We start from the raw sequence: 22,130 nt of genomic DNA, 5'->3' as shown, positions 1-22,130 counted from the left end.
TAAGTATAAATAGAAGGGTTTCATGGATTCGCTGTGCACTGAGGTACGCTCTCGATAAGAAAGATATCTTTTCATGTGGAAGTCAATGTCAGAACATACTTTCTTGTACAGCAGGTTATGTAAAAGATGGTCTAACTCCTCAAAAAGACATGGCCTTTGAGAGAATAAGGCTTTCAGTTGATTAGGAAGATTCAAACAAAAAGGGCGAATAAACTGAAAAGGAACGAATTCTGCAAGACCCTCATAAACTTTCTTGCAGAATCTGAGATAAATATCCGAAAATGAGGAGTATTGACCAAATAGAGTTAACGCCAACACCAAAAAAATAAATGTTCAAAGAAAAGTAATCAGCCGCGGGAAAGCCGGGCACCGGAATTCTTATAGCTGACATAGATGCAGATGTTTCGAAATGGACAATTGCGTGGTTGGATGAGACTAGCGGTGGAAGAAGCTCAACATCTAGAGTGTAGGTGCTGGGTGTAAGGAGAATGTCAAGAACCCTTTCAGCGTGGGTAGGCAGATTCACATTTTGCTGGAAACCAGCACTTGTGAAGAAATTTAAGAAAAGTGATGAAGATGAGTTGATGGCTATGGAGTTAAACCAATCTATATGCAGACGGAAGTCGCCAAGAATAATAGTTTGATAATTCATAACCACAATACAAGTTTTTTTATCGTCAGCAGCAGAACTATTTAGAGGACGGTATACGAGTATAGAACGCAGTTGCGACAAGTTATCAGCGAACAAAATTTCAGCGGAGAGTAAGTCAGCTTTCAGATCGTTGTCAGGAGTAACGATTTGGGCACTAATAAATGCCTTGACAAGAACGCACACTCCACCTCCTCTTCTCATGGATCGATCCGAACGATCGATATTATAGGGCAGGTTGCCAACGAGCTCAGAGTCCAAAATTTTAGTAGTTAACCAAGTTTCACTAATAAAACTCAGGTCGGGTATGTACAAGCAGGGAAACTTTTGTAATTGGTGCATTTTATTGACGAGATTGCGTGCATTAAATGAGTATGATTTTAGTGTTGAAGAAGCATCTTGCAGCTTTAGGCGTTTCCCGATGTGCTTCGCTTAATGTCAGAGATGTGCCTCAGGTCGCCACGGTAAACCACCCACTCCCGCTGACTTTTTCATCTGTTACGCTCAGTTCATACTCTCGTTTGCTTTCACATGTGTCATACTTCTGCGGATATAAACATTGGGAAAGTCTGCACAGCGAAGAAGGCGCATTAGCAAGCGCTCGACGGTGGTAGAACTAAGAGGGGAAAGAGACTTTTACTAGGCGTGGACGTGAAGCATTAGGTTTACCCATCCGATATAGATCAACTGGATGACATCTCACGATTAATGAAAGCAAAATCACCTTGATTTTTTTTTTGAAATAAAATTTTTTATTGCTTCATGGGCGGCGATCACCTTGATCACCTTAACTCCCGTTGATCTTCGAACTGGTCGAGTGGGCGCCAGTAATTCTTCTATTTGTCCCGGTCGCGTGCCAGAGTCGCCCAGTGGTTCCTCGTTTCGTGTGGAACACGAAGAACATCATAATTTTCTTTGAAGAACTTCGTGAAGAAATTTGACCATTGGGCCGGCGGTCTTCCTGTGGTGCGCTTAATATTGCGGGGAACCCAGTCGCTCACGGCTCTGGTCCAACGGTTGTCGTTAAAGCACATCCACGTGTCCGGCCCACCGTATTTTACTTTCCTTGGCAAACGCTGCGGCGTCTCCAATCTTCGATCGCTGACGTAGGAGAAAACTTCGAATCCCGTTCCTCACTTGCATGAAACGAGATACTCCTAACATCACTCTCTCAATTGCGCGTTCAACGACGCTCACCGCGTTTTCTTCCTGCTTGCGAAATGCCCAGGTTTCCGGAGCATAGGTCAAAGCAGGAAGTACGGTGGTGTTGAAAAGGTGAGCCGGGTGTTCCTGGTCTTCTTCACTACATCCTCGATGCTCTTGTACGCACCCCAAGTCGCTCGTCTTCTCCTGCCCAGCTATAGGGTCAGGACGTTCAGCATGCTCAATTCCCGACCCAGATAAACGTAGCAGGTGCATTCTGATATGTTCGTTCCGTTAAGCGTAAATGGGGCATCCGATCCGCATGAACATCGTCTTTTGTAGATTCATCTGAAGACCGATGCATCCACATGTTTCGTCGAATTCGGTCAGCATTCGTTCCGCTTGGCTGATGCTAGGTGTCATCAGTACGATGTCATCAGCGAAGCGCAAATGGTGTAGCTGCCGACCGTCAACCTTCACTCCCATGTCGTTCCATTTCATCTTTCGCATTGCGTTCTCGAGGGTGGCTGTGAATATTTTGGGTGAAATTGTATCACCCTGTCGAACCCCCCTCTTCGCGTCAGTGATGATGTTCTTGTAGAATGGCGAAATTCCGGTCGTGAAGTTACTGTACAACTCTCGAAGTACCTTTATTTACTGAGTAGGGACGCCTTGGTTGTCCAAGGCTTCCACGACCGCTTCCGTCTCAACTGAGTCGAGGGCCTTCTTTAAGTCGATGAAGGTGAGACGAGCGGCATCTTGTACTCTCGTGATATCTCAATGAGTTTCGAAATAGTGTGAGTGTGGTCAATCGTGCTGAATCCTTTTCGAAACTCTGCCTGCTCGCATGGCTGTCCTTCATCCAAGACTTTTTCAATCCTATTAAGGATCCTTCTTGTAAAGAGCTTGTAGATGACGGACAGTAGGCAGATTGGACGATAGTTGCCGATGTCATGTGGATCTCCCTTTTTATACAACAACACGGTCTTGCTGTTCTTCCCCTGTTTAGGAACCTTGCATTCCGACAGATAACGTGTAAAGAGCCTCGCCAGGGTGTTGATGGGTAGTGGCGGAAGACTCTTCAGGTGTTTTGGTCTTATTCTGTCAGGACCGGGTGCCGTACAATTTCTTACCGACATGATAGCATGTCGTATTTCGGGACGAGAGAACCTCTGGAATGACTTGTCCGTCTTCCCCCAGTGGTCGAAGAGACCAGAGTAGAAGTCGTAGATGATTTATTCTATTCCCCTTCGCGATGCAATGGTTGTTCCCTTCGGATTCCGGAAAGCAGGCATCCTTGTTTTGCGACTGGCAAAGTCTCGACGGGCATAGCGGATGCTTTTCCCCGCCTCTGCAGCTTCAGCCAGCACTTCTGCTCTTCTCTTTTTAAGGTCCTCCTTTATCGCCTCTCTGCAAAGCCTTGCGAGCTCGGACGTCAGTTCTTGGTTCCCTGCGGCTAGTGCTGCTCCACGCTGGCGTATCAGCTCAAGAGTTTAAAGAGACAGACGCCTCTTGGTGGTTTTAAAACTCCCAACCTTCTTCGCGCAGTCGTGAATGTGTTCAACAAGCCGGTCATATTCCTCGTCGATGTTGTCCATTGCGGAATCTTCCCAAAAGCCGGCTAGCGTAGCGAAGAGATCCCAGTTGATGATAGTTCTGTGATTTCTTTCCCTGAACTTTGCGGCTTTCTCTGCCCTCCTTGTGAAGGAAAATCTTCCTCGGAGGAAACGATGGTCCGATCCCGTATAGAACTTTGGTACAACAGCGACGTCCGTCAGGCAGAAAATTTTATTGACGATGATGTGGTCTATTTCATTACGGTACCCTCCACCGGGTGACTCCTATGTCCAGCGTAGAGAGGAGGGCTTCTGGAATTGCGAGTTCCCATGGATGGTTTTAGTCATCATGATGAACTCGGAGAGCCTCTCCCCCTGGTCATTGCATTGTAGGCCGTGGGTCCCGATGCGAAGTTCCTCCGGCGTTCTTCTTGCGCCAACTTCGGCGTAGAAATCGCCAATTATGACCTTGTAGAAGGCATGATCATCCCAGTAGAACTTCTCCAGGTCCATATAGAACGCTTCGACTTCTTCTTCATCGTATCTTGATGTTGGAGCGTAAGCAACGAAAATGGTCAATGCTGGTGTTGGACCACATCTCATCCGCAGACGTTCGATTCGGGTCGTTAGTTGTTCGGAAGAGTCGATGTTATTTGCCATACTCGTGTTGACGAGGACGCCAACTCCACCAACACCTCTACTGTCGCATGTTCCTAAGAACAGTTCTTCTCCAGTTTCATATATATATATATATATGTGCGTTGTATATGCGTCATATATGCGTTGAGAGGGAGACGTCGTCTCGTCTCAGTCAGTCCGATGACGTCGTACTTGATCTTCTTGGCTTTCATCATCAGATCTTCGATGGCCGCTTCCGATGCAAGCGTACGTGCGTTATAAGTACAGATCCTAGTCCTTTTCCGTTTTGGTAGCCTACATGACTCCTGCAACCCCGTCCTACCTGGCGCTACCGTACCAGGCTTTCCTCCGTAATCAGTAGACTCTTTTTACTGTGCTTTGAGCAAAAATTTTAAAACCCATGGACAGGTTGCAAGCCTTTAGTCCCATGAGTTTCTGTGAGAACTTCCGTTCTCCCGAAGTGGACACGTGGAACTTATTTGTTGGAGGCGACTCCAAAGCGCCTCCCTTGCACCTCCCAGTCACTTGATTGCACTTTTAGCCGGACCAACATGCTGAATACAAGGATGTCATGAGTCAGTCCTGGCTCAGCAGAAACAGGGAGTCCATCCCCTGAATCCACCTGCGTCTCTGGGAGAGCACAAGGTCGCTTTTGGTCAGTGATTAGCCCCCTATCCGCCACCCGGGGACTCGCCACGTAGCCTCGCGACTAACCGGCTGTGATCCCTCTAGTGAGGGAGATCCGCGGGTTTGAAAGATAAGTAGGAATAAATTAAAAATGCGAGAGCAGACAGCTACGCAGCCACCTGACGCACGCGACCCCCACGAATGTTTTCGACGCGGATACAGGCATGCACATGCACTGTAGTTCAAGACCCGCCAAACAAAGAGTTTTTCAGGCAACTCTTGAAAATAGTGTATCAAAAGTCTTGCGATTTCTTCGCTATCGTAGATAGTCAGTATCGTGCTTTACAGTAACGAGTCTATTCTGTCAAGTGTGTGCAGTCGTGTACAAGCAGTAAGCACTGGGCGATTCCACGTGATTGGCGCGAAAGCACAAGGAATTGGGATCAATAGAGATGGTGTAGGAGCGTAACTGTTCCAAGTCAGAAAGTAGATGAATCGTGGACCCTTTCATTGTCGCGACTATTGTGTGCGCAACGCTTCATCCTCACGTACGCTTCCGTATGTCCACTCACCTTTGCGCTGCCATTATCATGTTTGCCAAATCCTTCAGAAAGTTCTTCAGAAATGCGCACGCAGGCGATTGCTTAAAGGCATCACCTCACGAATCTGAGGTGGTACGGATTTCAGGTAGAGTATTTGTATACAGGATAGTAGATTATGGAGAGAGGGGTGACCCCGTCCATTCCTTCCTAATTGCCGTAAAAAACGGTCCGGAAGATACGGCTTCGGGCGTTCCGGCGCGCTATTTTTTACAAGAAGTTCGACTGGAGCGCGTCAGCCTTGTGCATGCGCCGCATCTTCTGGGCCGTTTTTTTACGGCAGTTAGGAAGAAATGGACAGAATCACCCTCCTCCCCACAATCTACTTTCCCGTATACGAATACTCCACCTAAAATCCGTACCACTTCAGATTCGTAGGGTGATGCCTTTAAATAGCAGCTAGAGGTTTACATAATATGAAGTAGGGCCCTTATCTTTATAAGAATGACGATGATGTTCGCGAAATTTCATGTTGGGACCTTCCACGTTAACTGTTGGACTAGAACAACTAATACTTTGAAGAATTGTTTCAAATTGTAGTCAGTATCGCAAGTGTAAAACAAAGTTTGAATATTCTTCAAATGTAGTACTGGTACTTCTAGCAAGAAAATTGCAAAATCTTTCCTCAGTGATTATGTTTCTGTAAAAAAAATCAAGAAAAGTGACGTTAAAAGAAAACGATTTCAACTCTGCGACAGATATTTGAAAAAAAAAGGACTCTATGAATTATTGTTAGTCTTAGTCCAGTTAATGCGGGATTTCAGACTTGTTAGTGAATAGTAGCAAATTAGTTAGTGGATTATTAAGTGTTTCCGTAAAAGGCCAATTTCCTACCAAATAATACCATCAAGGAAATCCTAAGATTGGTTGTCCAAAGTGTTAATAGTATGTACTGAAGATACAAGAAATCTTGTTCATGTAATATTTCGCCACCATCTATCGGACATGGCGTCCTTGAAATTCTTTTAGCAAGTCCTGCGTTTCAATAAATTATTGGTGCTGTGTTCTATTGGCCACTATCTTTGTCTCTGCTGTCATGGAGCAAAGTGATAAGAATGATAAGTCGATAAATAAATGATAAGTTCTAGGATTTCAACCGCGCCGTCGAGTCTATTTGTCGCAAGCATGTGCAAATGGAGATGAGGACTAAACAAATGATTGCTAATAGCTTTATGATACTACAAACAAGAATTGCTGATATGAGGTTTTGTTTCTAACTTTAAGTAGCAACACATTAGCTGCCAATAGTCAGTACTTGCAGGAAACGGCGTCGAAATTTCAGTAAGGAAGCAACCGATATTCTGCAGGAATATTATGAGAGGCATTCGACACATCCATACCCAACAGAGGATGAAAAAGCAGTGCTCGCAGAAAAGTGTCATATTACCGTGCAACAGGTGTGTACGTGTAGTGCAATAGTGTCACTTTGATTCGCTCTTCCTAATAAAGCTGTTTTTAATTTACTAAGGTGTCCAACTGGTTTGGAAACCGCAGAATACGGATGAAAAAGTCGCAACGTTCGCAGGATTTTTGCAAGACCGGTAATTTTTCTATGATCGCTCACCATCTAACCGGATGTAAAAAAAATCCTAAGAAATAAAAAAAGATGCAAATAGACGCGAAAAGCAGAAGTCGCCTATAAGACCGAAAACACGGTGCACCGCAATCTCTGAGCAGACAGATGGCGAGACTCCAAAATTTCATCTCCACCGGAGACTGTTTTTTCATTTGCCGAGCAAATCTAATTCGGCTTCATTTATTTGAACTGATGTCATTTGCCAAGTGTGCAGGTGTGCAAGTGCAATATACCAAGTATGTAATCACACAACATCTTTACAGACGATTAACACCAATAACAAGATGTTGTTCAGGTTAGGGAAAGGGTTATATAAAAAACAACCGTTGATAATCTAAGAGAGAAGCGAGCAATCTCTGCCCATTGAGTGGTTTTTTTATCGCTTCAATATTTTTTTAAAAAGTCTACTTGCAAAATAACATACGTACTCGTTGTGGATTGGACGCAGATAAAGTGCGGACACAAATTTGAAAACGAAAAAAAAATAAGTGAAGCTCTTGCAAAAAACTTTTTTTGCAACGTCATGATGAAACACTACTGAAACAAACGTCTAATGTAACAACTTTTCTTGGGCGATTCTATGCGTTCTGTAAAAAAAACTGAAGTTTCATATGGTCTCATTTAATCGTAACTTGTTCATAGTGTTGAAATTGTATTATTTCAGTTAATTCCACATGCATCTATCATGGAAAAATCTTAATTTGTCGTTTCCTTCGTTCTGTTTTGATTTTGAGATACGGACGTGACGTAAGAGTAAAGATAGTTTTTCGCTGCTAGATGGCATTTTTACATTTTTTTTTTAAAAACTACAGAGCACGGGGCAAGAGACAGCGGTTCGATGAGGATCTTGTGGTATTAGTTCTTCTTCAGATATTCTTCATTCAAGAGGTTTGAAACAACGGACGATGACATATGCAGACTTTCTTCTTCTTCAGCGTTTGCCCCATTTATTTCCATTTAGTGTCAGAGTCCAGTTTTCTGGTTAGATGACAGCATTTTGGGAGGAGGATTTGAGTCCTGGTGCAGGGTGACCTACGGCAACGTTTTCGCAGCCGCTTGCACTCGACTTCGTGAATGTGCGTGGAGGATTTGGATCTGATTAGCTCCTCTGGGACAGCATTTTGTCGTAAAGCTCACTATGTGTTTTCATCCAGAAAGGGATCGAACTCTTCCTCAGTTTCGACGAGGACGAGACGTGCGATCGACGATGCATCCAAACATCTTCGTATTGTAAGACAGTAGTCGAACACTCGACAGTCGGCCTGTGATGTAAGCAGTCCGTTGGAGTGCCCTTCTTCCAGATGGATTTTACTAGCTAGTGTTAGTAGTTGTCTGCTAAACTAACTTATATGTAAGGGGAGCTAAGGGAATTGGTGACTAGGGGAACTTTTTTGAGATGTTCTTGAAGTAGTTACGCCACCGCCTTAACACCTTTTCCAATACATCTAAAAGCTTCCATTTTCGTCATCGACGCAGCAGAACTTTCCGACATCCTCGCTCTGGCAATGGTAGGATGATGCGTTCGTCATAGCGTGTGGCGAGCCTCTTATAAAAGTCGCAGTAGGTATTTTTATCCACGGCTACCGCTTGCTTTGCGTCTTTCTTCCCCTTCCTGCAATCCTGTCAGTTTCTTATTGTTAAAGAAAAAATGACGGAAGCTCTTATTCTCAACTAACTTCGTGTTTATTCCCTACATCCGCACCCATGTCTGTTTCTCTATCTTCCGGTAAGGTCATGTTGAACCGAGCAGTGTCCGAGTCGCCTCGACTACCTCACGGCTTGCAAGCCGCCATGTATCTTCGGCGTTCATAATAGGATGTGCAAGATGACTTCGGTTTTTTGCGCGATTCTACATTAGAGGGAGGATTTTGAGGATAAGCGGATGGTTCTACGTTGTAACCGTTTCGTAATATATAACCGCCGCGTTGGTGACAAGCTTTTGATCACGATGTCGTATGAGTGCGAAGTCAATTTGCATTCTAGCACTGCCGCTGTAGAAGGTGACAAGGTGAGATTGTAGTTTTTGAAGATTCGTTCTTGCGATAAGTTGATGACGAGGATCTGAGAGTCCGCGAAATCTAGAATGCCTTCAACATCTTATTTCTGCCTCCCATAACCAAGCCAGCATAACGTCTACAGCCACCATCTGAAGTGCTGATAAACAATTATTCTTACTCTGTTCCTGGTGTTTGAACTATCGCTGTAGATGATACTGAAGACATGATTTGCGTAGTTCTACTGCAGCCGCTAGCTCGCACCAGCTTCCCGACAACGTGGCAACGTTTCATATTGCAGCGTTGGTTTTAGCAACGCTGAGATATTGTAAGCTGTGAGAATGTAGGGAGCTCCCAGTTGCCCTTCGATGCAGCCTTTTCTGAAACATCGGAGACCAGCGCTCATTTCTCACATTCACCAAGTTCCGAAGTGCGCGTCGATTCTGGTGAGCACCCTAGTTTTTACCCAGTTTTCTTGGCTTCATTCAACAACATGAATATGACAAGGGGTTTCCTATGTAGGGCTATCACGTGGGCTTCCCACCAGTCTCCAATTTTACCAATTCCAGAAGATAGAATGTTTGGTTAGCTCCTGCCAAGGATCGAAGTTAAGATCATTTGCATTGCGCAGCGCCTATATCACCACTGCGGCTGTGACGATGACATCAGCATCGTAGATTACATTTCTACAAGTTTATGGCGCAGCATCGTAGATTGCGTGATGGTGTTCTGTCTTTTTCCATTACTCCATTTAAACAACGAACTTTCTCAAAGCAACAAAATTCATAAGAACTAGGTGACATGAGGACTGTTTATTGTTGTTGCTCACTTGAAACACTAATATTTTCTTTATCGACAAAATAAAAGGACGCAAAAAATTGAATGCTATAGGTGCGCACTGCCTTCACAAGTGTGGGTGATGCTATTGCCACAAATATTTTGAGCTCGAGATGGCCAAGTAGTTTGTGGTAAAAATTTTTGGTAAGACACGAAGAAGGTCTCTTTTGATTACTATTCTGCAGTATTGCAACTCGATTTTTGAATTTACAAAAAAACTGGAGGTTGGAGTAAATCCTGGAGAAACCAGGATTAATTTACCTACTTTCTTCTGGCATGGTAAAACTCAAGTATTTATAACTCAAAAAACTAAGTGTTAAGCAAATCTGACACTACTTATTTGTGGTTGCACTCGTCGTCATTCACTTGCAGATCAATGCTCCATTTGCCATAAGTCAAGTAGCGTCCATGTATTTGAATGGCAAAAAATACACCACAATGGATCAGCTTTATTTCCTATTACGCTGTCTTTTATCTGCGCCTGTTTTTTAGTTTTTTCTTGGAAATGTAAATCACGCACTACACAGACATTTTTGAAATGAAAATGAGTAGACAAGAATATTCTTAACAGAAAACGAAAATAAGCATGTGTTGCGCAGTAACGAGTGCGGGGGTCTTGTTTGAAAACTTTTCAGAGCCCTTTGCGGCAAGTACTTAGATCTCTGGTCAAGACAACGTTCTCAAAGCTTGTCAGGTTATGTGACAAAGGGAAGAAAGCTCAGGTGTGCATTAGGGGGCATAGGGGCAGAACCACCCAAGAGGATATCTGTCTGATTTTCCATCACGTGTCCACAAAGTTCTCGAGCATACAGTAGAATCGTTAATTCTTCGGCAGAAAACGAAAAAGACGCGAATTTGCGTCTTTTCGTCTACAAGTGATATATGACAGTTACATATTCGTAATCTACATGCTATTGCGAACAATTCGATATCTCACACAGCTTCAATATCATACTTTTAAAGATGTTGAAAAATTAACTGAAGTCACATGTTTCAACTCCAGAAACGATCCATATTAGCAACTTAGAAATTACTCTTTTACAAAATCTACATGGAAGCTATTTGCTGTAGGACGTCCTTTTCTCTCGATCTTCTAGCTCAACAGAACTTTACGATTTTTTTTCGCAGCTAAATTTATAACTTCGGTGTTTTACATTACTTACTGTGATGTTTGGCAGTTCGTAATTCGTTAACAAATTAGATTTGCCTTCTGTCGACACAATACAATAGAGAGCATCACTTGTACTATTGAATGTTTCCATTATTTCTATAACATATTCCAGCTGCTGTCAGTTTTGAACCTGTAAAGATGGAAAATTTTAATGTGATTTTCGAGACAACTCATTTTTCAGCGATTTATCGGAAATTCCTTGAGATATCAAGTGGATGTGTTTTTCTAGGAAAAAGAGATCTATTGAATGGTGTTGATTTAAAAAATTTCCGTATCATTCAAATTTCCATCACAAACTCTTTCACCCTCTATGGGGGATTATTGTTGTCTGGCCACGACGACCCAGCAGATACCTTGGGCCACACACCTAGCTATGGCTGTGTTACCGCATTAATTACTACATTTGAAAAAAGCAGAATAACTGTAAGAAAAGTACTTTTTTATAGAACGAAATCCTTCGAGATAGTCTGCTTTATTTTTTTAAAGTCTTAAAAATTATTGGAAATCCTTGAAACTGAAGATCCTGATGATGAAAGTGAGGCTCTGTCTTGCAGAGCTACCGATCGTTGACTTAATTCTAAATCCACGTTTTGGTAGTTGTGTTTAGATTTGTACTTCAGTGGCTCTCCATTTTCATACGTCATTTGTTTGTCCCATTTCAGAAGTTTTAGAAAAATTGTTTGATCATAATTATTTCTTTGGCTTGACGATTTTACTTTAATTTCGAAAATCGAGGAATGGAGATAGGGCAAAAAAAAATAAAGGGGATAAAAAAAATTAAAACTGACAACTCTGAAGAATATCGCTCTGCAGGTATACCATTCTGCTCTATAGTTATTCAATTCTTTTCGAGTGTAACAATTATCTCTGTAACACAGCTACAACTCAATGTCTGACCTAAGTCATCCGATGGGTAGCCGTACCTAGATGACAGTAACCTTCCATAGAGGCTGAAGGATTTTGTAATGAAAATTTGGATGATACAGAATTATCTGAAATCAACACCATTCAGTAGATCTCTTCCTCCTGAAAAACAACATATCCACGTGATATTTGAAAGAACCTCCGATAAATCGCTGAAAAATGAGTTATTCATAAAACTACATCGAAGGTTTTCATGTTTACAGGTTGAAAACTGACCGCAGCTGAAACATATTATAGAAAAATGGAAATAGTTAGTAGGACAAATACTGCAAATCTAATTTGTTAACGAATTACGACCTGCCAAACAACACAAGCGGTGTAAAACACCGAAGTTATAACTTTAGCTGCGAAAAAAAAACCGAAAGTTCCGTTGAACTAGAAGATCGAGAGAAAAGGACGTCCTACAACAAATAGCTTGCATGTAGATTTTGTGAAACAATAATTTCTAAGTTGCTAATATGGATCGTTTCTGGAGTTGAAACATGTGACTTTAGTCAATTTTTCAACATCTTTAAAAGTATGATATTAAAGCTGTGTGAGATATCGAATTCTTCGCAATAGTATGTAGATTACGAATATATAACTGTCATATATCACTTGTAGAGAAATATATTCATGCCAAAAATCGTATATCCTCGGGGTGCAATTATCTCGGACTCAGCCTTGTTAATGTGTAGCCGCAGGTATTTTTTTCAAAAAGTATTCAAGTGGTGGGTTTTAAGAGTTCTAATTATTTCCATTCGATAGAGCTCGCACACATGAATCTATTCATGTTCAGATTTTATAATCGAGATCAAATTGAGGTTTATTATGAAAAAGACTAAAAGACGCGAATTCGCCTCTTTTTCGCTTTCTGCCGAAGAATTAACGATTCTACTGTAACTGCGATGCGCAGTACACATTCTGACAGCCTAGTTATAGCCGCGGGACCCTTATGCTCTTCCTTCAAAGTTTCCAGCTGACGCCCTGTCGCTTGGACAGTATTGTTACTTTTCCTTTTTTTTCAAATCAACTGGTAAATATTCGGAATGAATACAACCCACTGAAACTTTACAGACACAACTGCAAGAAGTGGATGGAAAATCATTCAATAACTTTGGTTTTCATCAATGGATGTTATCTGCAATTAGTGCAGTTTCTTGATACTTTAGCATGTAACTCTAAATGTGTATTGTTAGAAAGCAGCAATTTCTGCGACAACTTATTCTTGAAATTTAATAACTGCAACGTGTCAATGCGATGCCTGCTGTGGCAGGCAGACCTAACGACAGCCTATTGGGCAGGTAACGGTTCGGCGGCACAAATACGGTTTTCGCTTTCTGAGGACCGCCCCTGTAACTCCTGATAATGTGCGGGAACTGCCTTGGAGCCCTACATGTCCTCGTAGAAACACCTCAGATCGCTATTCAAGGACTTCAGTTATCGTCCTTCACGTTTGAAACTGAGTCAGAGGCATTGATTGGAAAGAAAAAGAAAATATGGCAAGTCACGTCGAGTATACGGGGTTGTAGACTATGGAGACCGGAGTGGTTCCGCTCATCTCTCCATGAATCACTTCAAGCAGCTAGCCCCAGAATGCTGTTTTGTACAATGCCTTCTAGTGCAGCGCGCCACCCTTGCACGCGTAACTTCCCTTATTGCCTACCGGGGTAGTCCGAATTGATTTTCGACGAATCGTAGGGCGGAGGCGACGCAAAGGGTGGAGCGTTGCAATAGATAAAACAAAAAAAAAATAAAACACGGCCCCGTATATGGACACTCCACCTGAAATCCGCACCATCTCAGATTCGTGGTATGCCGCCTTTAAACAACCATTCTTTTGGATCTCGTACGCAAGCTGTTTGTATATTGTGGATTTTTTTTTACAGACATTGTAGGAGATGTGCGTTTCTCAGTCAGACAACCGCTATAAACAGGGTGCGAGGCAAGCATGTAAAAGAGTGAAGACCTGCTGTCAAGGCTACTGTAATCGCCATTCACACTTATTCATTCACACTGCAATGTTCTCGTTGTAGCCTGCCGTTTGCGACGTTCGCGCTTCGGCAAGACGATCCAAAACGGAAAGAAATATAGGAAAAAATGAAAGTGATGGAAGCGTTTTCCAAGCTATCTTTCTTCTTTGTAGTCTTGTCGTCTCGATCCAAAACTAGGCGCTAAAGCAAAAAAAAAAAAAAAACTTCTACTGTCACCGTCTATGCGATACAAATAAAATATGCCTCTTGACTGCAAATGAATCTTGATTAAAGATGCAAATCAAGGTTGCGTTTGTGAACGGAAAGTAATCATGTAAACTTCGAATAGACCATGTTTTTCAAATCATTGATAGACCTTATCTTCTTCACATTCTCCAAACGAGGTAGCTTCAAGCAAGTTACTGCAATAACGCCTTCATTCTAATGCAAAAATCATATGATTGTGATTTTGATATTTTTCCATACATCCACGTCATGCTTACCATTTGCTGATGTTTCTGTGAACTATGTTCAGTTTACTTGGGTACTAAAAGCAGTCGTGCTATACTGCCTGTTAATCTCCATTTTCATATTCGACAGCCTCAAAATAATAAGTATAGCTGCGAGACAACTTTTGTTCCCCCAACATACAGTAGTACAAACCCATTATAATTCATATTTTTTATGTAAAATGGAAGACAACAGCAAGGAAAGAAAAGAAATAAAAAAATTGAAAATGGCTCAAAATCCTTTACGAGATAATACTGACTCAGTTCCTAGTACACAAAGTGAGTGTCTGTAACTCTGAGTGGGTTCGTAGTACGGAAATTGAGAGTGTTTGATTAACTGCAGAGTAAAAGTTTAAGTTTTTGAAATTTAACTTGTGTTCTTAATTATTTTACATTTTTTTCGGATCTTCCATCTTTACTCCTTCAAACCTTTTCATATAAGTTTTTCTTGCTTCGCTGGAACTCCTATTCAACCGCTGCGCATCACACCGTTATGGAAATGAGTAGTCATACAGTAGAATCGCTAATTCTTCGACAGAAGACGAAAAAGACGCGAATCCGCAAAAAACAGGAAATCCTGTTGAGCTGTAAAACCAAGGAATAAGGTCCTCCTAAAACAAATAGTTACCTTGCATATTTTGCAAGAAAACAATTTTTAAGCTGGTAATGTCGGTTGCTCCTGGAGTTCAAACATGTCACTTTAGTCAAATTTACAAAATCTTCAGAGTCATGGAGTGTTGTAGCTATGAGAGATATCAAATTGTTCGCAATGTTATGTAGATTACGGATATGTAACTATCATTTCACTTTTCGAAAAATATGTTAACGTCAAAAATCATATATCCTTGAGGTGCAATTATCTTGGACTCAGCCTTGTTAATGTGTACCCGCAGGTAATTTTTTCAGAAACTGTTTCCTTGACAGATTTTGAAAGTTCTGATTACATTCAATCGGTAGAGCTCGCGCTCACGAATCTATTGATGTGAAGATCTTATAATACAGATCAAATTGAGGCGACTTATGAAAAAAGACGAAAAAGACGCGGATTCGCGTCTTTTTCGTCTTCTGACAAAGAATTAGCGATCCTACTGTAGCATTAACTCTGCGCCCGAACTTGGGTATATGTCGCACCCCATTTGCTGCCGGAATGAGGAATCTCGTGGACTCAGCACTGGTGTATTACCATGTATCCAGAAGCTTAAAGAGAGTTGATAATTGCGCTGCGCGAACACTAACAACATAACTATTGCTGCAGCAGCATCGCAATTCCTCTAGCGCTACGTCATGGTGACGCCCTGTCCACAACATCTTCTCACTTCGCCGCTTCTGCTTTTACGATGCGCTCTTAAATCGAACAAAAAAGGCGCATGCCCACAGAAGTTGTTTGAAACTTTTAGCTAAAGGCACGGGATCGTATACTCCACCTCAAAGGATTATGGAGAGGTGAATGATTCCGTCCATTTCTTGCTAATTGGCGTAAAAAAACGGCCCGGAAGATGCGGCGTGTGCACACGGCTGGCGCGCTCCAATCGAACTCGTTATAGAAAATAGCGCGTCGTAACGCTCGAAGCCATATCTTTCGGCAATTAGGAAGAAATGGACGGAATCACCCCCCTCCTTAATCTACGATCCCGTATACGAATACTCCACCTGAAATCCGCACCACATCAGATTCGTGGGGTAATGCCTTTGAAGAGAACGGCTGAGGAGAAATAGAAAAGTGAATTGCTTTTTAAAAATCCGCTGAAAGTGTTTATTTTCCTTTTCTCAGTTGGTAAATGGAAAACACCCAACTGTCCAAATATAGGATATGAGTAAATAGTCTTTCACTAATCCGTGTTATACTATATTTTTTTGCTCCTTTTTTTTTGCTTTCTAAGCATTGCTTTCTGGATTCGTACTGATTTTGATAAGCTATACACGAGGTTATTAAATAATTTTATTGGCTAAAATTTTGGCAGAATCGTCTTCTTCAGAGCCTGAAAAGAGCGATATATTTCACAATTTAAACGACCAAACCTCTTCACAACTAAACTGATAAACCTCATGCATACTTTTTCAATCATCAACTTAGCGACTACACTGAATGCTCACCTTAGATCGTAGACGCCTAGCATGGACCGCTGACTGATCGATCACGGGGGCGAATGGTTCGAATGTCTCATTTGGATCGGAAGAACCGTTCGAGATATGGCGAGAGCTCCCGCGTTATCGAAGGACATTCGCCCTTGCGGTTCATTTTAGGGTTTTTGGCTTGGATCCAAAATGCCTCCAGCGATTTCCGAGCCAACGTTCGATTTGGACCCTAATTTCAAAATCGGCTGCGTCGTGTTTCTGTGTTCTATGGGACCCAAAGGTGTCCATTCTCGTAACCTATTCTTGCCATTCTCTTGCTCTTTGGTGCGGACATACAGCGCTCGTGCCGTTTCACCGACATACTCGTCTCCACAGTTCGTGCAAGAAATCAGGTAGATTACATCGCATCTCAGGCAGTCTCCTGGTCTACCTGTGGTAAGAAAAATTCAGTTCGGTGTTGTACAACATCCACCGTGTCATCTCAGATGGTACGTAACAAACGAAATGATATCGTAATCGTAAGCCCAGTAATAAGAACATCTCGGTTCATTCTCTCTTTCTCTCTGCTCATCCATCTCAAATGAAGAAGGTTATGATTAACAACATGTTCCGCACGGCAGAAATCGCTTGTACTGGACCTAAGGGGAGAAGGAAATCGTTAACTTTGGCTCGCTAAATTGCTGTTTCTAATGGTTATGAAATCCGAACGTCTAAAACGAGACGATACTTAAGTGAACGAGCACGGCAACTGGAAAACTCTAAGACAGATAAGATACCTCTCTGCTTTTCTTATATCTCTGATGAAATGGGCACTGCCATTAGGCGGTGTCTGAGGAGAGCAGAATTGGATAGCTCTGTTTCGGTCGTTCAAATACCACGGAACAATTTGAAACGTCACCTAGTTCGGGATCGTTTGTATGACACCATCTGTACAACACCGAACTGTATTATTTGTCCCACAGATATACCAAGAGACCCGGTGTAATCTACCTGATTTCTTGCATAAACTGTTGCGAAGAGTATGTCGATGAAACGGCACGACCGCCATATTTCCGCATCAAAGAGCACGTAAACGGAAAGAATAAGTTACGAGAGCGAATGGTTTGAATACCTCATTCGGATCGGAAGAATCATCCATTACGAGAATGGAGGACGTTTAGGTGCCCATAGAACACAAAAACACGACGGAGCCTATCTCGAATTTAGGGTCCAAATTGTCAGCGCACGAATCTAAAACGTAGGCTCGAAGATCACTGGATTCATTTTGGATCCAAGGCAAAGACCCAAAAATGAACCGCAAGGGCGAATGTCTGTCGATATTGTTAATGTTAATGCGGGAACTCGCGCCATATCTCGAATGGCTCTTCCGATCAGAATGAGACATTCGAAACATTTGCCCCCGTGATCGATCAGTCTATGCTAGGCGTCTACAATCTAAGGTGAGCATTCAGTGTAGTTGGTGACTGAAAAAGTAGGCATGGACTTTATCGGTTTAGTTGTGGAGAGGTTTGGTCGTTTAAATTGTAAATTGAATTGCCCATTTCAGGCTCTGAAGAAGGCGATTCTGCCGAAACGTCAGGCAGTAAAATTATTTAACAACCTCGTGTACAGCTTGTCAAAATCAATACGACATCTAACTACCCTGAGGTTCATTAAAAGTCGAACTTTCGACTGCTTTTTGCACAACCTACTGATTAGAATTGGCATCCAACGCCTCACTCGACAGCAGAAGATTAGACACAAAATAGTCTTTTTAATTGGGAAAATGCGGTGGTTATAGTTTGATACAGGCCAGATATCATCGACTGACTCCATCAAAGAAGTCACGGTTGATTTTCGGGAATTTCGTCCAACAGAACATAGTTTTGCAAATGGTTCTGCTTTATTTGGATTCTATTCATTTCACTTTATTGTTTCGTTCTGATACAAATGGAATATCTCCTCTACTGACTATTTTGCAATGCTCAGCGGCAGAGGTAGGCGTTCGACAATGTCTCGTTCAGCAGCCAGTTCAAATGAAACTTTGAAAACTTCGGATTAAACGGATTACTGTATACAATACCACTTTGAATACAAGTACGCTGAGAAATAACTGCAAGAAATGCCACACGTTGGAAGCCTAAGTGGACGGTAATCTCAGCAGTATGCGCGTTTCGTGAATGTGCATGTTATGATCAGTTATCAGTTCTAAAGGATGGATTATTACCGACTTGGATTCCTTGCAGAGCAGAGTGGTGTCCTCATGTGCTAACGTTTTTCTAAGAAAAGTATACCGATATCTTTCGACAAAACGCGTAGTGGAAGAAATTTTTTGAAATTCGAGAAATAGTGCAACTACAATTCGCTTTTAGTATTACAGTGAAGCAAATTTACAATTTCAAAACAACTTAAGATTTTGTTCTTAATAACGTAACACGAATTTGACGTGGTGAGGGAATCCGTGAGGAAAGTTAGTTATGGGGTTATAACTATAGGTTTAGGTATAGGGTATAGGTTCAACTAGGGTTTTTTATCTTCACAGAAATGAAATTTAGGTTGCAGCGCAACACAGTCTTCAGATCACGCACCAATACCACTAACAAACTCAGCTTATTAGAGGACAGAATAATAAATCAGTAATACTAGGGAATCGACTGAACTCAGTGCTGAAATTTAAGCAAGATCCAACTGTCACAGTCTGAAAGACTCTTGTTCCTTCGTGGTCTGTTCACTTTGAAATTTTAAAAAACGTAAAGTGTCCATCTGGATTTAATTCACGCGAGAAAACTGTCTAGGGATTTCTGATCCTGGAAGAAGAACCAATTCTTATCTTACTGGATAAAAAAATGCTTGCTGTAGTGGTTACAGGAGGACGTAAGTAACGTTTTACTCTCAGGAACAGCAACCTTAACACAACCGAAACTGGATGAAGTTTAGGCCCCTAGAATTAGTGAGCAAAGAAATGACAGATAAGGTTTGTGAAACGTTCTTAATTTTGCTTTTAGGTTATGAGTTTGCATTGAAAACACCGAAGCTGGGAAATTTGAGCTCGATGCGCTTTCCGTCACGACTCAAAACCGAAGAATCGTAGCAGTTAGAAGGAGATCGCGTATCTTTCGTTTCATCCAACATTTCATCTCTTTCATTGAATGGTACAAGAAACCTAGGCGTGGTTTTGTAGCAGTGTTATCTTTCCTCGCTTCGCATTTTTTTCATCAGAATGGAGTTAATAAGGCAGTCATAAAACTTTTGATACCGAGGACCTTCCGACTTTGACTCACTAATTTTTCGACTACTAGTTACTAACGCTTCTCCTTGTGCGTTGAACTCATTTTTAGCCATGTTACTACACACAAACCATGAAAATACATTGACTACAATTGAGAATATTTATGTTCTCTGGTTATATTAAAGAAAACATAACCAAATATTTCGCGAGGAATTTCGACTTCAAAACAATGACACTTCCTAATTATGGAGTGATTCACTCGTTAGTATCAAAATAACAATTGCTCAACTACGGTATAGCAAAACTAAGTCGACAATGTTCCAAGGGTTTTGGTCTCGAAAGCAGCAGGTTGCATTCTCACTGCATATTCCTATATTAGACAGCTGGTCTGGGAGGATAAAAACACTAAATTGATATATTTTCCAGCCCCACAAGGCATTTTATAGGCTGGACACGCTTTTGTAAACCTTAAACGATGCCGAATTAAAGTGAACGCGTTGGCGTATCCCAAACAGATTGGCTAAGGCCAGCTACCTTCTTCTTTACCTTTTATTTCCATTCATTCGACCACCGACCTATAATTTCCAAGCTTTCTTCTCTCCTTCCTTGATATGGAACCTATCGCACTATTGAATCCCTGTAGACTTTTTATTAGTTCAAGTCGTGCATAAGAATTGTCAGGAGAAACACACCACATTTCCTTTTCCTGATTATTCATTCAATTAATATCTAGAAAGAGAATTCTCACTAGATGATTAAGTTTATGTTTACGAGAAAGGATCAGACAAACAGTGAACAGGAAAACGTGATTTAGTAGATATCGATTGCAAGCACTTCAGTAAATGTTCCAAAGGTTTGCCCGTCCAAATGTTCTGTGGCTAAGCGAAATCTCTGGCAGACTGCTTTTCTGGCTCGAATAAAGAGTGAAACAAAAGGCGACACACATAAGTGTGTTGCACGATCTTCTGGGTCACATTAAGTGGTGCGAAAAAGCAAAATGTGGTGTTAGAAAAATCGATAGATTCCGACTTTTTCCGTATGCAATTTGACTCGTATTATCTAGGGTACCTTTACACCGTTTTGCCGCCTCAAAATGGTGTGAGGTGACTTTGGATGTCGAGCTGAAATGCACAGCGGAAGTTCCTCTGGCAGAGTCTCGAGAAAGAGTTTGACATTTCTGACTGCTCTGAATCCGAAGCGTAGCTAAAGCAAACCACTGCTAAAATTCCCACCAGCTTGGCAAGAAAAGTAAGAAGGGCGCCAGAAATCCAAAACTATCATCAACGGCTTACCAAGAACAGCAGCTGACGAAACAGAATTGGAGCTGGAGGAATTGATGCGCAACGAGACGTCTTTTCACTATTTCATTGTTCGAGACTAAAACAGAAAACTTGGACAGGGAGGGAGCGGTCAAGAGGTACCTGCATAATGTGCTGTCGCGTATTCAGTAGGCTAATCTTAGCATCGATAACTGCACCGCGCGGTTCTTCACAGCGTCATAATCGCTACAGTATCTTGGCTGCTCCTTATAAACTACGTCTCGCTGTCGCCCCGCCCATTTCGCCGCTCTTACGATACATTCTCTTCGCCGCTCCCGCAGCCCTTGATGTGCACTTTTTGGAACGAACAAAAAAGGGAACTGCTTGATGATAAAAGTTATTTGAAACCATAAATTAATTAGAGTTGCTCAAGAACTTCACATGAGTGACATAGCGTTTAGAACTGTGAGTGGAAGTGTTAATTGACATTTGTTATTATTTGTTCTGAATTGTGAGATGGGAACTACTTATTCATCTCTGAAAGGATTTTTCGAAAACAAAAATGTCCCACTGTTCGATGTCATGCTGTATTTCTTTACTTTTTTTCTAGGCATGTCTTTTTGCATATCTAGCTGAGTGAAGCTGGCGTAATACGCCTGGAGGTGCGTGACCAGTGCATCGCAAACATGCACTAAAGGCGTATTTCGCAAATACAGGTGTCTCTGTTCGCCACTAATACACCTAACTTGTATTGATTTTATGTAGAGAGTAAATAGAAATGAAGCGATAAAACGCTGTTGTGAGATAGGGTTGCTCAAACCGGGTTCATTCTGCAATAAACATAATAAGGAATGGTAAGTTTTCATTTGAGTCTTTAATTGTAAATATTCAAGTTTTATGAAGATATAGACGGAGATTACTCGGTATAACTGGAAATTCTGAACATAAAATTGCAGTGCGTATAGTTGCTGCGGTTAAATTTGAACATGAATTCTTTGAATGACATCGTGACAAATACATGCTTGCATATGCACTGCGAGTTAACATAGAACAGTTAAGGCGTGAAATGTGCGCACGAGATAAGCGTTAAGCAAATAAGCACGAGCTGCGATCAAGGGCATAACATTTGGGACAACCCCTGGGTCTGACTTTATATCAGCTGATTTTCTTCGGGCTGGTGTCCACCCACTTTGTGTAGTTTTAGCGGCGCGCATGACAAGACTTGTCTTTAGAAAAAAAAGGATCTCAGACAAGTGGAGGACCTCGCAAACCATTTCTGTTCATAAGAAAGACCAAGGAGAGGATCTTCGAAACTACCGTCTGATTATGCTTAATGAGCTTTTTATATGAAGTGTTCACTAACATCGTCCTCATTTGCATATCAAAGAAAGTGGATGATGCACGACCTCAA

At 41.8% G+C, this 22,130-nt stretch overlaps 7 protein-coding genes across 7 annotated transcripts; 1 reads left to right on the top strand and 6 right to left on the bottom strand.

The window, feature by feature from the left end:
* Nucleotides 1–1,672: 1,672 nt before the first annotated feature.
* On the bottom strand, nucleotides 1,673–2,068 carry RB195_024313 (uncharacterized protein; the record flags this gene model as incomplete). Its single annotated transcript, XM_064212030.1, has 1 exon — nucleotides 1,673–2,068. One exon carries the CDS (start codon nucleotides 2,066–2,068, stop codon nucleotides 1,673–1,675), a length of 396 nt encoding a protein of 131 aa, XP_064067911.1.
* Nucleotides 2,069–2,086: 18 nt separating this feature from the next.
* Nucleotides 2,087–2,302, bottom strand: RB195_024312 (uncharacterized protein; the record flags this gene model as incomplete). Its single annotated transcript, XM_064212029.1, has 1 exon — nucleotides 2,087–2,302. The coding sequence occupies one exon, from the start codon at nucleotides 2,300–2,302 to the stop codon at nucleotides 2,087–2,089; it is 216 nt and encodes a 71-aa protein (XP_064067910.1).
* A 218-nt stretch (nucleotides 2,303–2,520) lies between these two features.
* RB195_024311 (uncharacterized protein) lies at nucleotides 2,521–2,931 on the bottom strand (the record flags this gene model as incomplete). The annotated part of the gene is made up of 1 exon (XM_064212028.1): nucleotides 2,521–2,931. The coding sequence occupies one exon, from the start codon at nucleotides 2,929–2,931 to the stop codon at nucleotides 2,521–2,523; it is 411 nt and encodes a 136-aa protein (XP_064067909.1).
* Nucleotides 2,932–3,027: 96 nt separating this feature from the next.
* Nucleotides 3,028–3,390, bottom strand: RB195_024310 (uncharacterized protein; the record flags this gene model as incomplete). Its single annotated transcript, XM_064212027.1, has 2 exons — nucleotides 3,028–3,264; nucleotides 3,328–3,390. The coding sequence occupies 2 exons, from the start codon at nucleotides 3,388–3,390 to the stop codon at nucleotides 3,028–3,030; spliced, it is 300 nt and encodes a 99-aa protein (XP_064067908.1).
* Nucleotides 3,391–3,633: 243 nt separating this feature from the next.
* On the bottom strand, nucleotides 3,634–4,008 carry RB195_024309 (uncharacterized protein; the record flags this gene model as incomplete). The annotated part of the gene is made up of 1 exon (XM_064212026.1): nucleotides 3,634–4,008. The coding sequence occupies one exon, from the start codon at nucleotides 4,006–4,008 to the stop codon at nucleotides 3,634–3,636; it is 375 nt and encodes a 124-aa protein (XP_064067907.1).
* Nucleotides 4,009–4,167: 159 nt separating this feature from the next.
* Nucleotides 4,168–19,322, top strand: RB195_024308 (uncharacterized protein; the record flags this gene model as incomplete). Its single annotated transcript, XM_064212025.1, has 5 exons — nucleotides 4,168–4,233; nucleotides 6,302–6,417; nucleotides 6,475–6,610; nucleotides 6,682–6,754; nucleotides 19,237–19,322. The coding sequence occupies 5 exons, from the start codon at nucleotides 4,168–4,170 to the stop codon at nucleotides 19,320–19,322; spliced, it is 477 nt and encodes a 158-aa protein (XP_064067906.1).
* Nucleotides 19,323–20,019: 697 nt separating this feature from the next.
* Nucleotides 20,020–20,887, bottom strand: RB195_024307 (uncharacterized protein; the record flags this gene model as incomplete). Its single annotated transcript, XM_064212024.1, has 4 exons — nucleotides 20,020–20,097; nucleotides 20,529–20,663; nucleotides 20,753–20,812; nucleotides 20,882–20,887. 4 exons carry the CDS (start codon nucleotides 20,885–20,887, stop codon nucleotides 20,020–20,022), a joined length of 279 nt encoding a protein of 92 aa, XP_064067905.1.
* Between the last annotated feature and the right edge of the window lie 1,243 nt (nucleotides 20,888–22,130).

This window comes from Necator americanus, chromosome X (genome assembly GCF_031761385.1).
Source record: "Necator americanus strain Aroian chromosome X, whole genome shotgun sequence".
Taxonomy (NCBI): Eukaryota; Metazoa; Nematoda; class Chromadorea; order Rhabditida; family Ancylostomatidae; genus Necator; species Necator americanus.
This window is presented reverse-complemented; position numbering and strand designations above follow the sequence as displayed.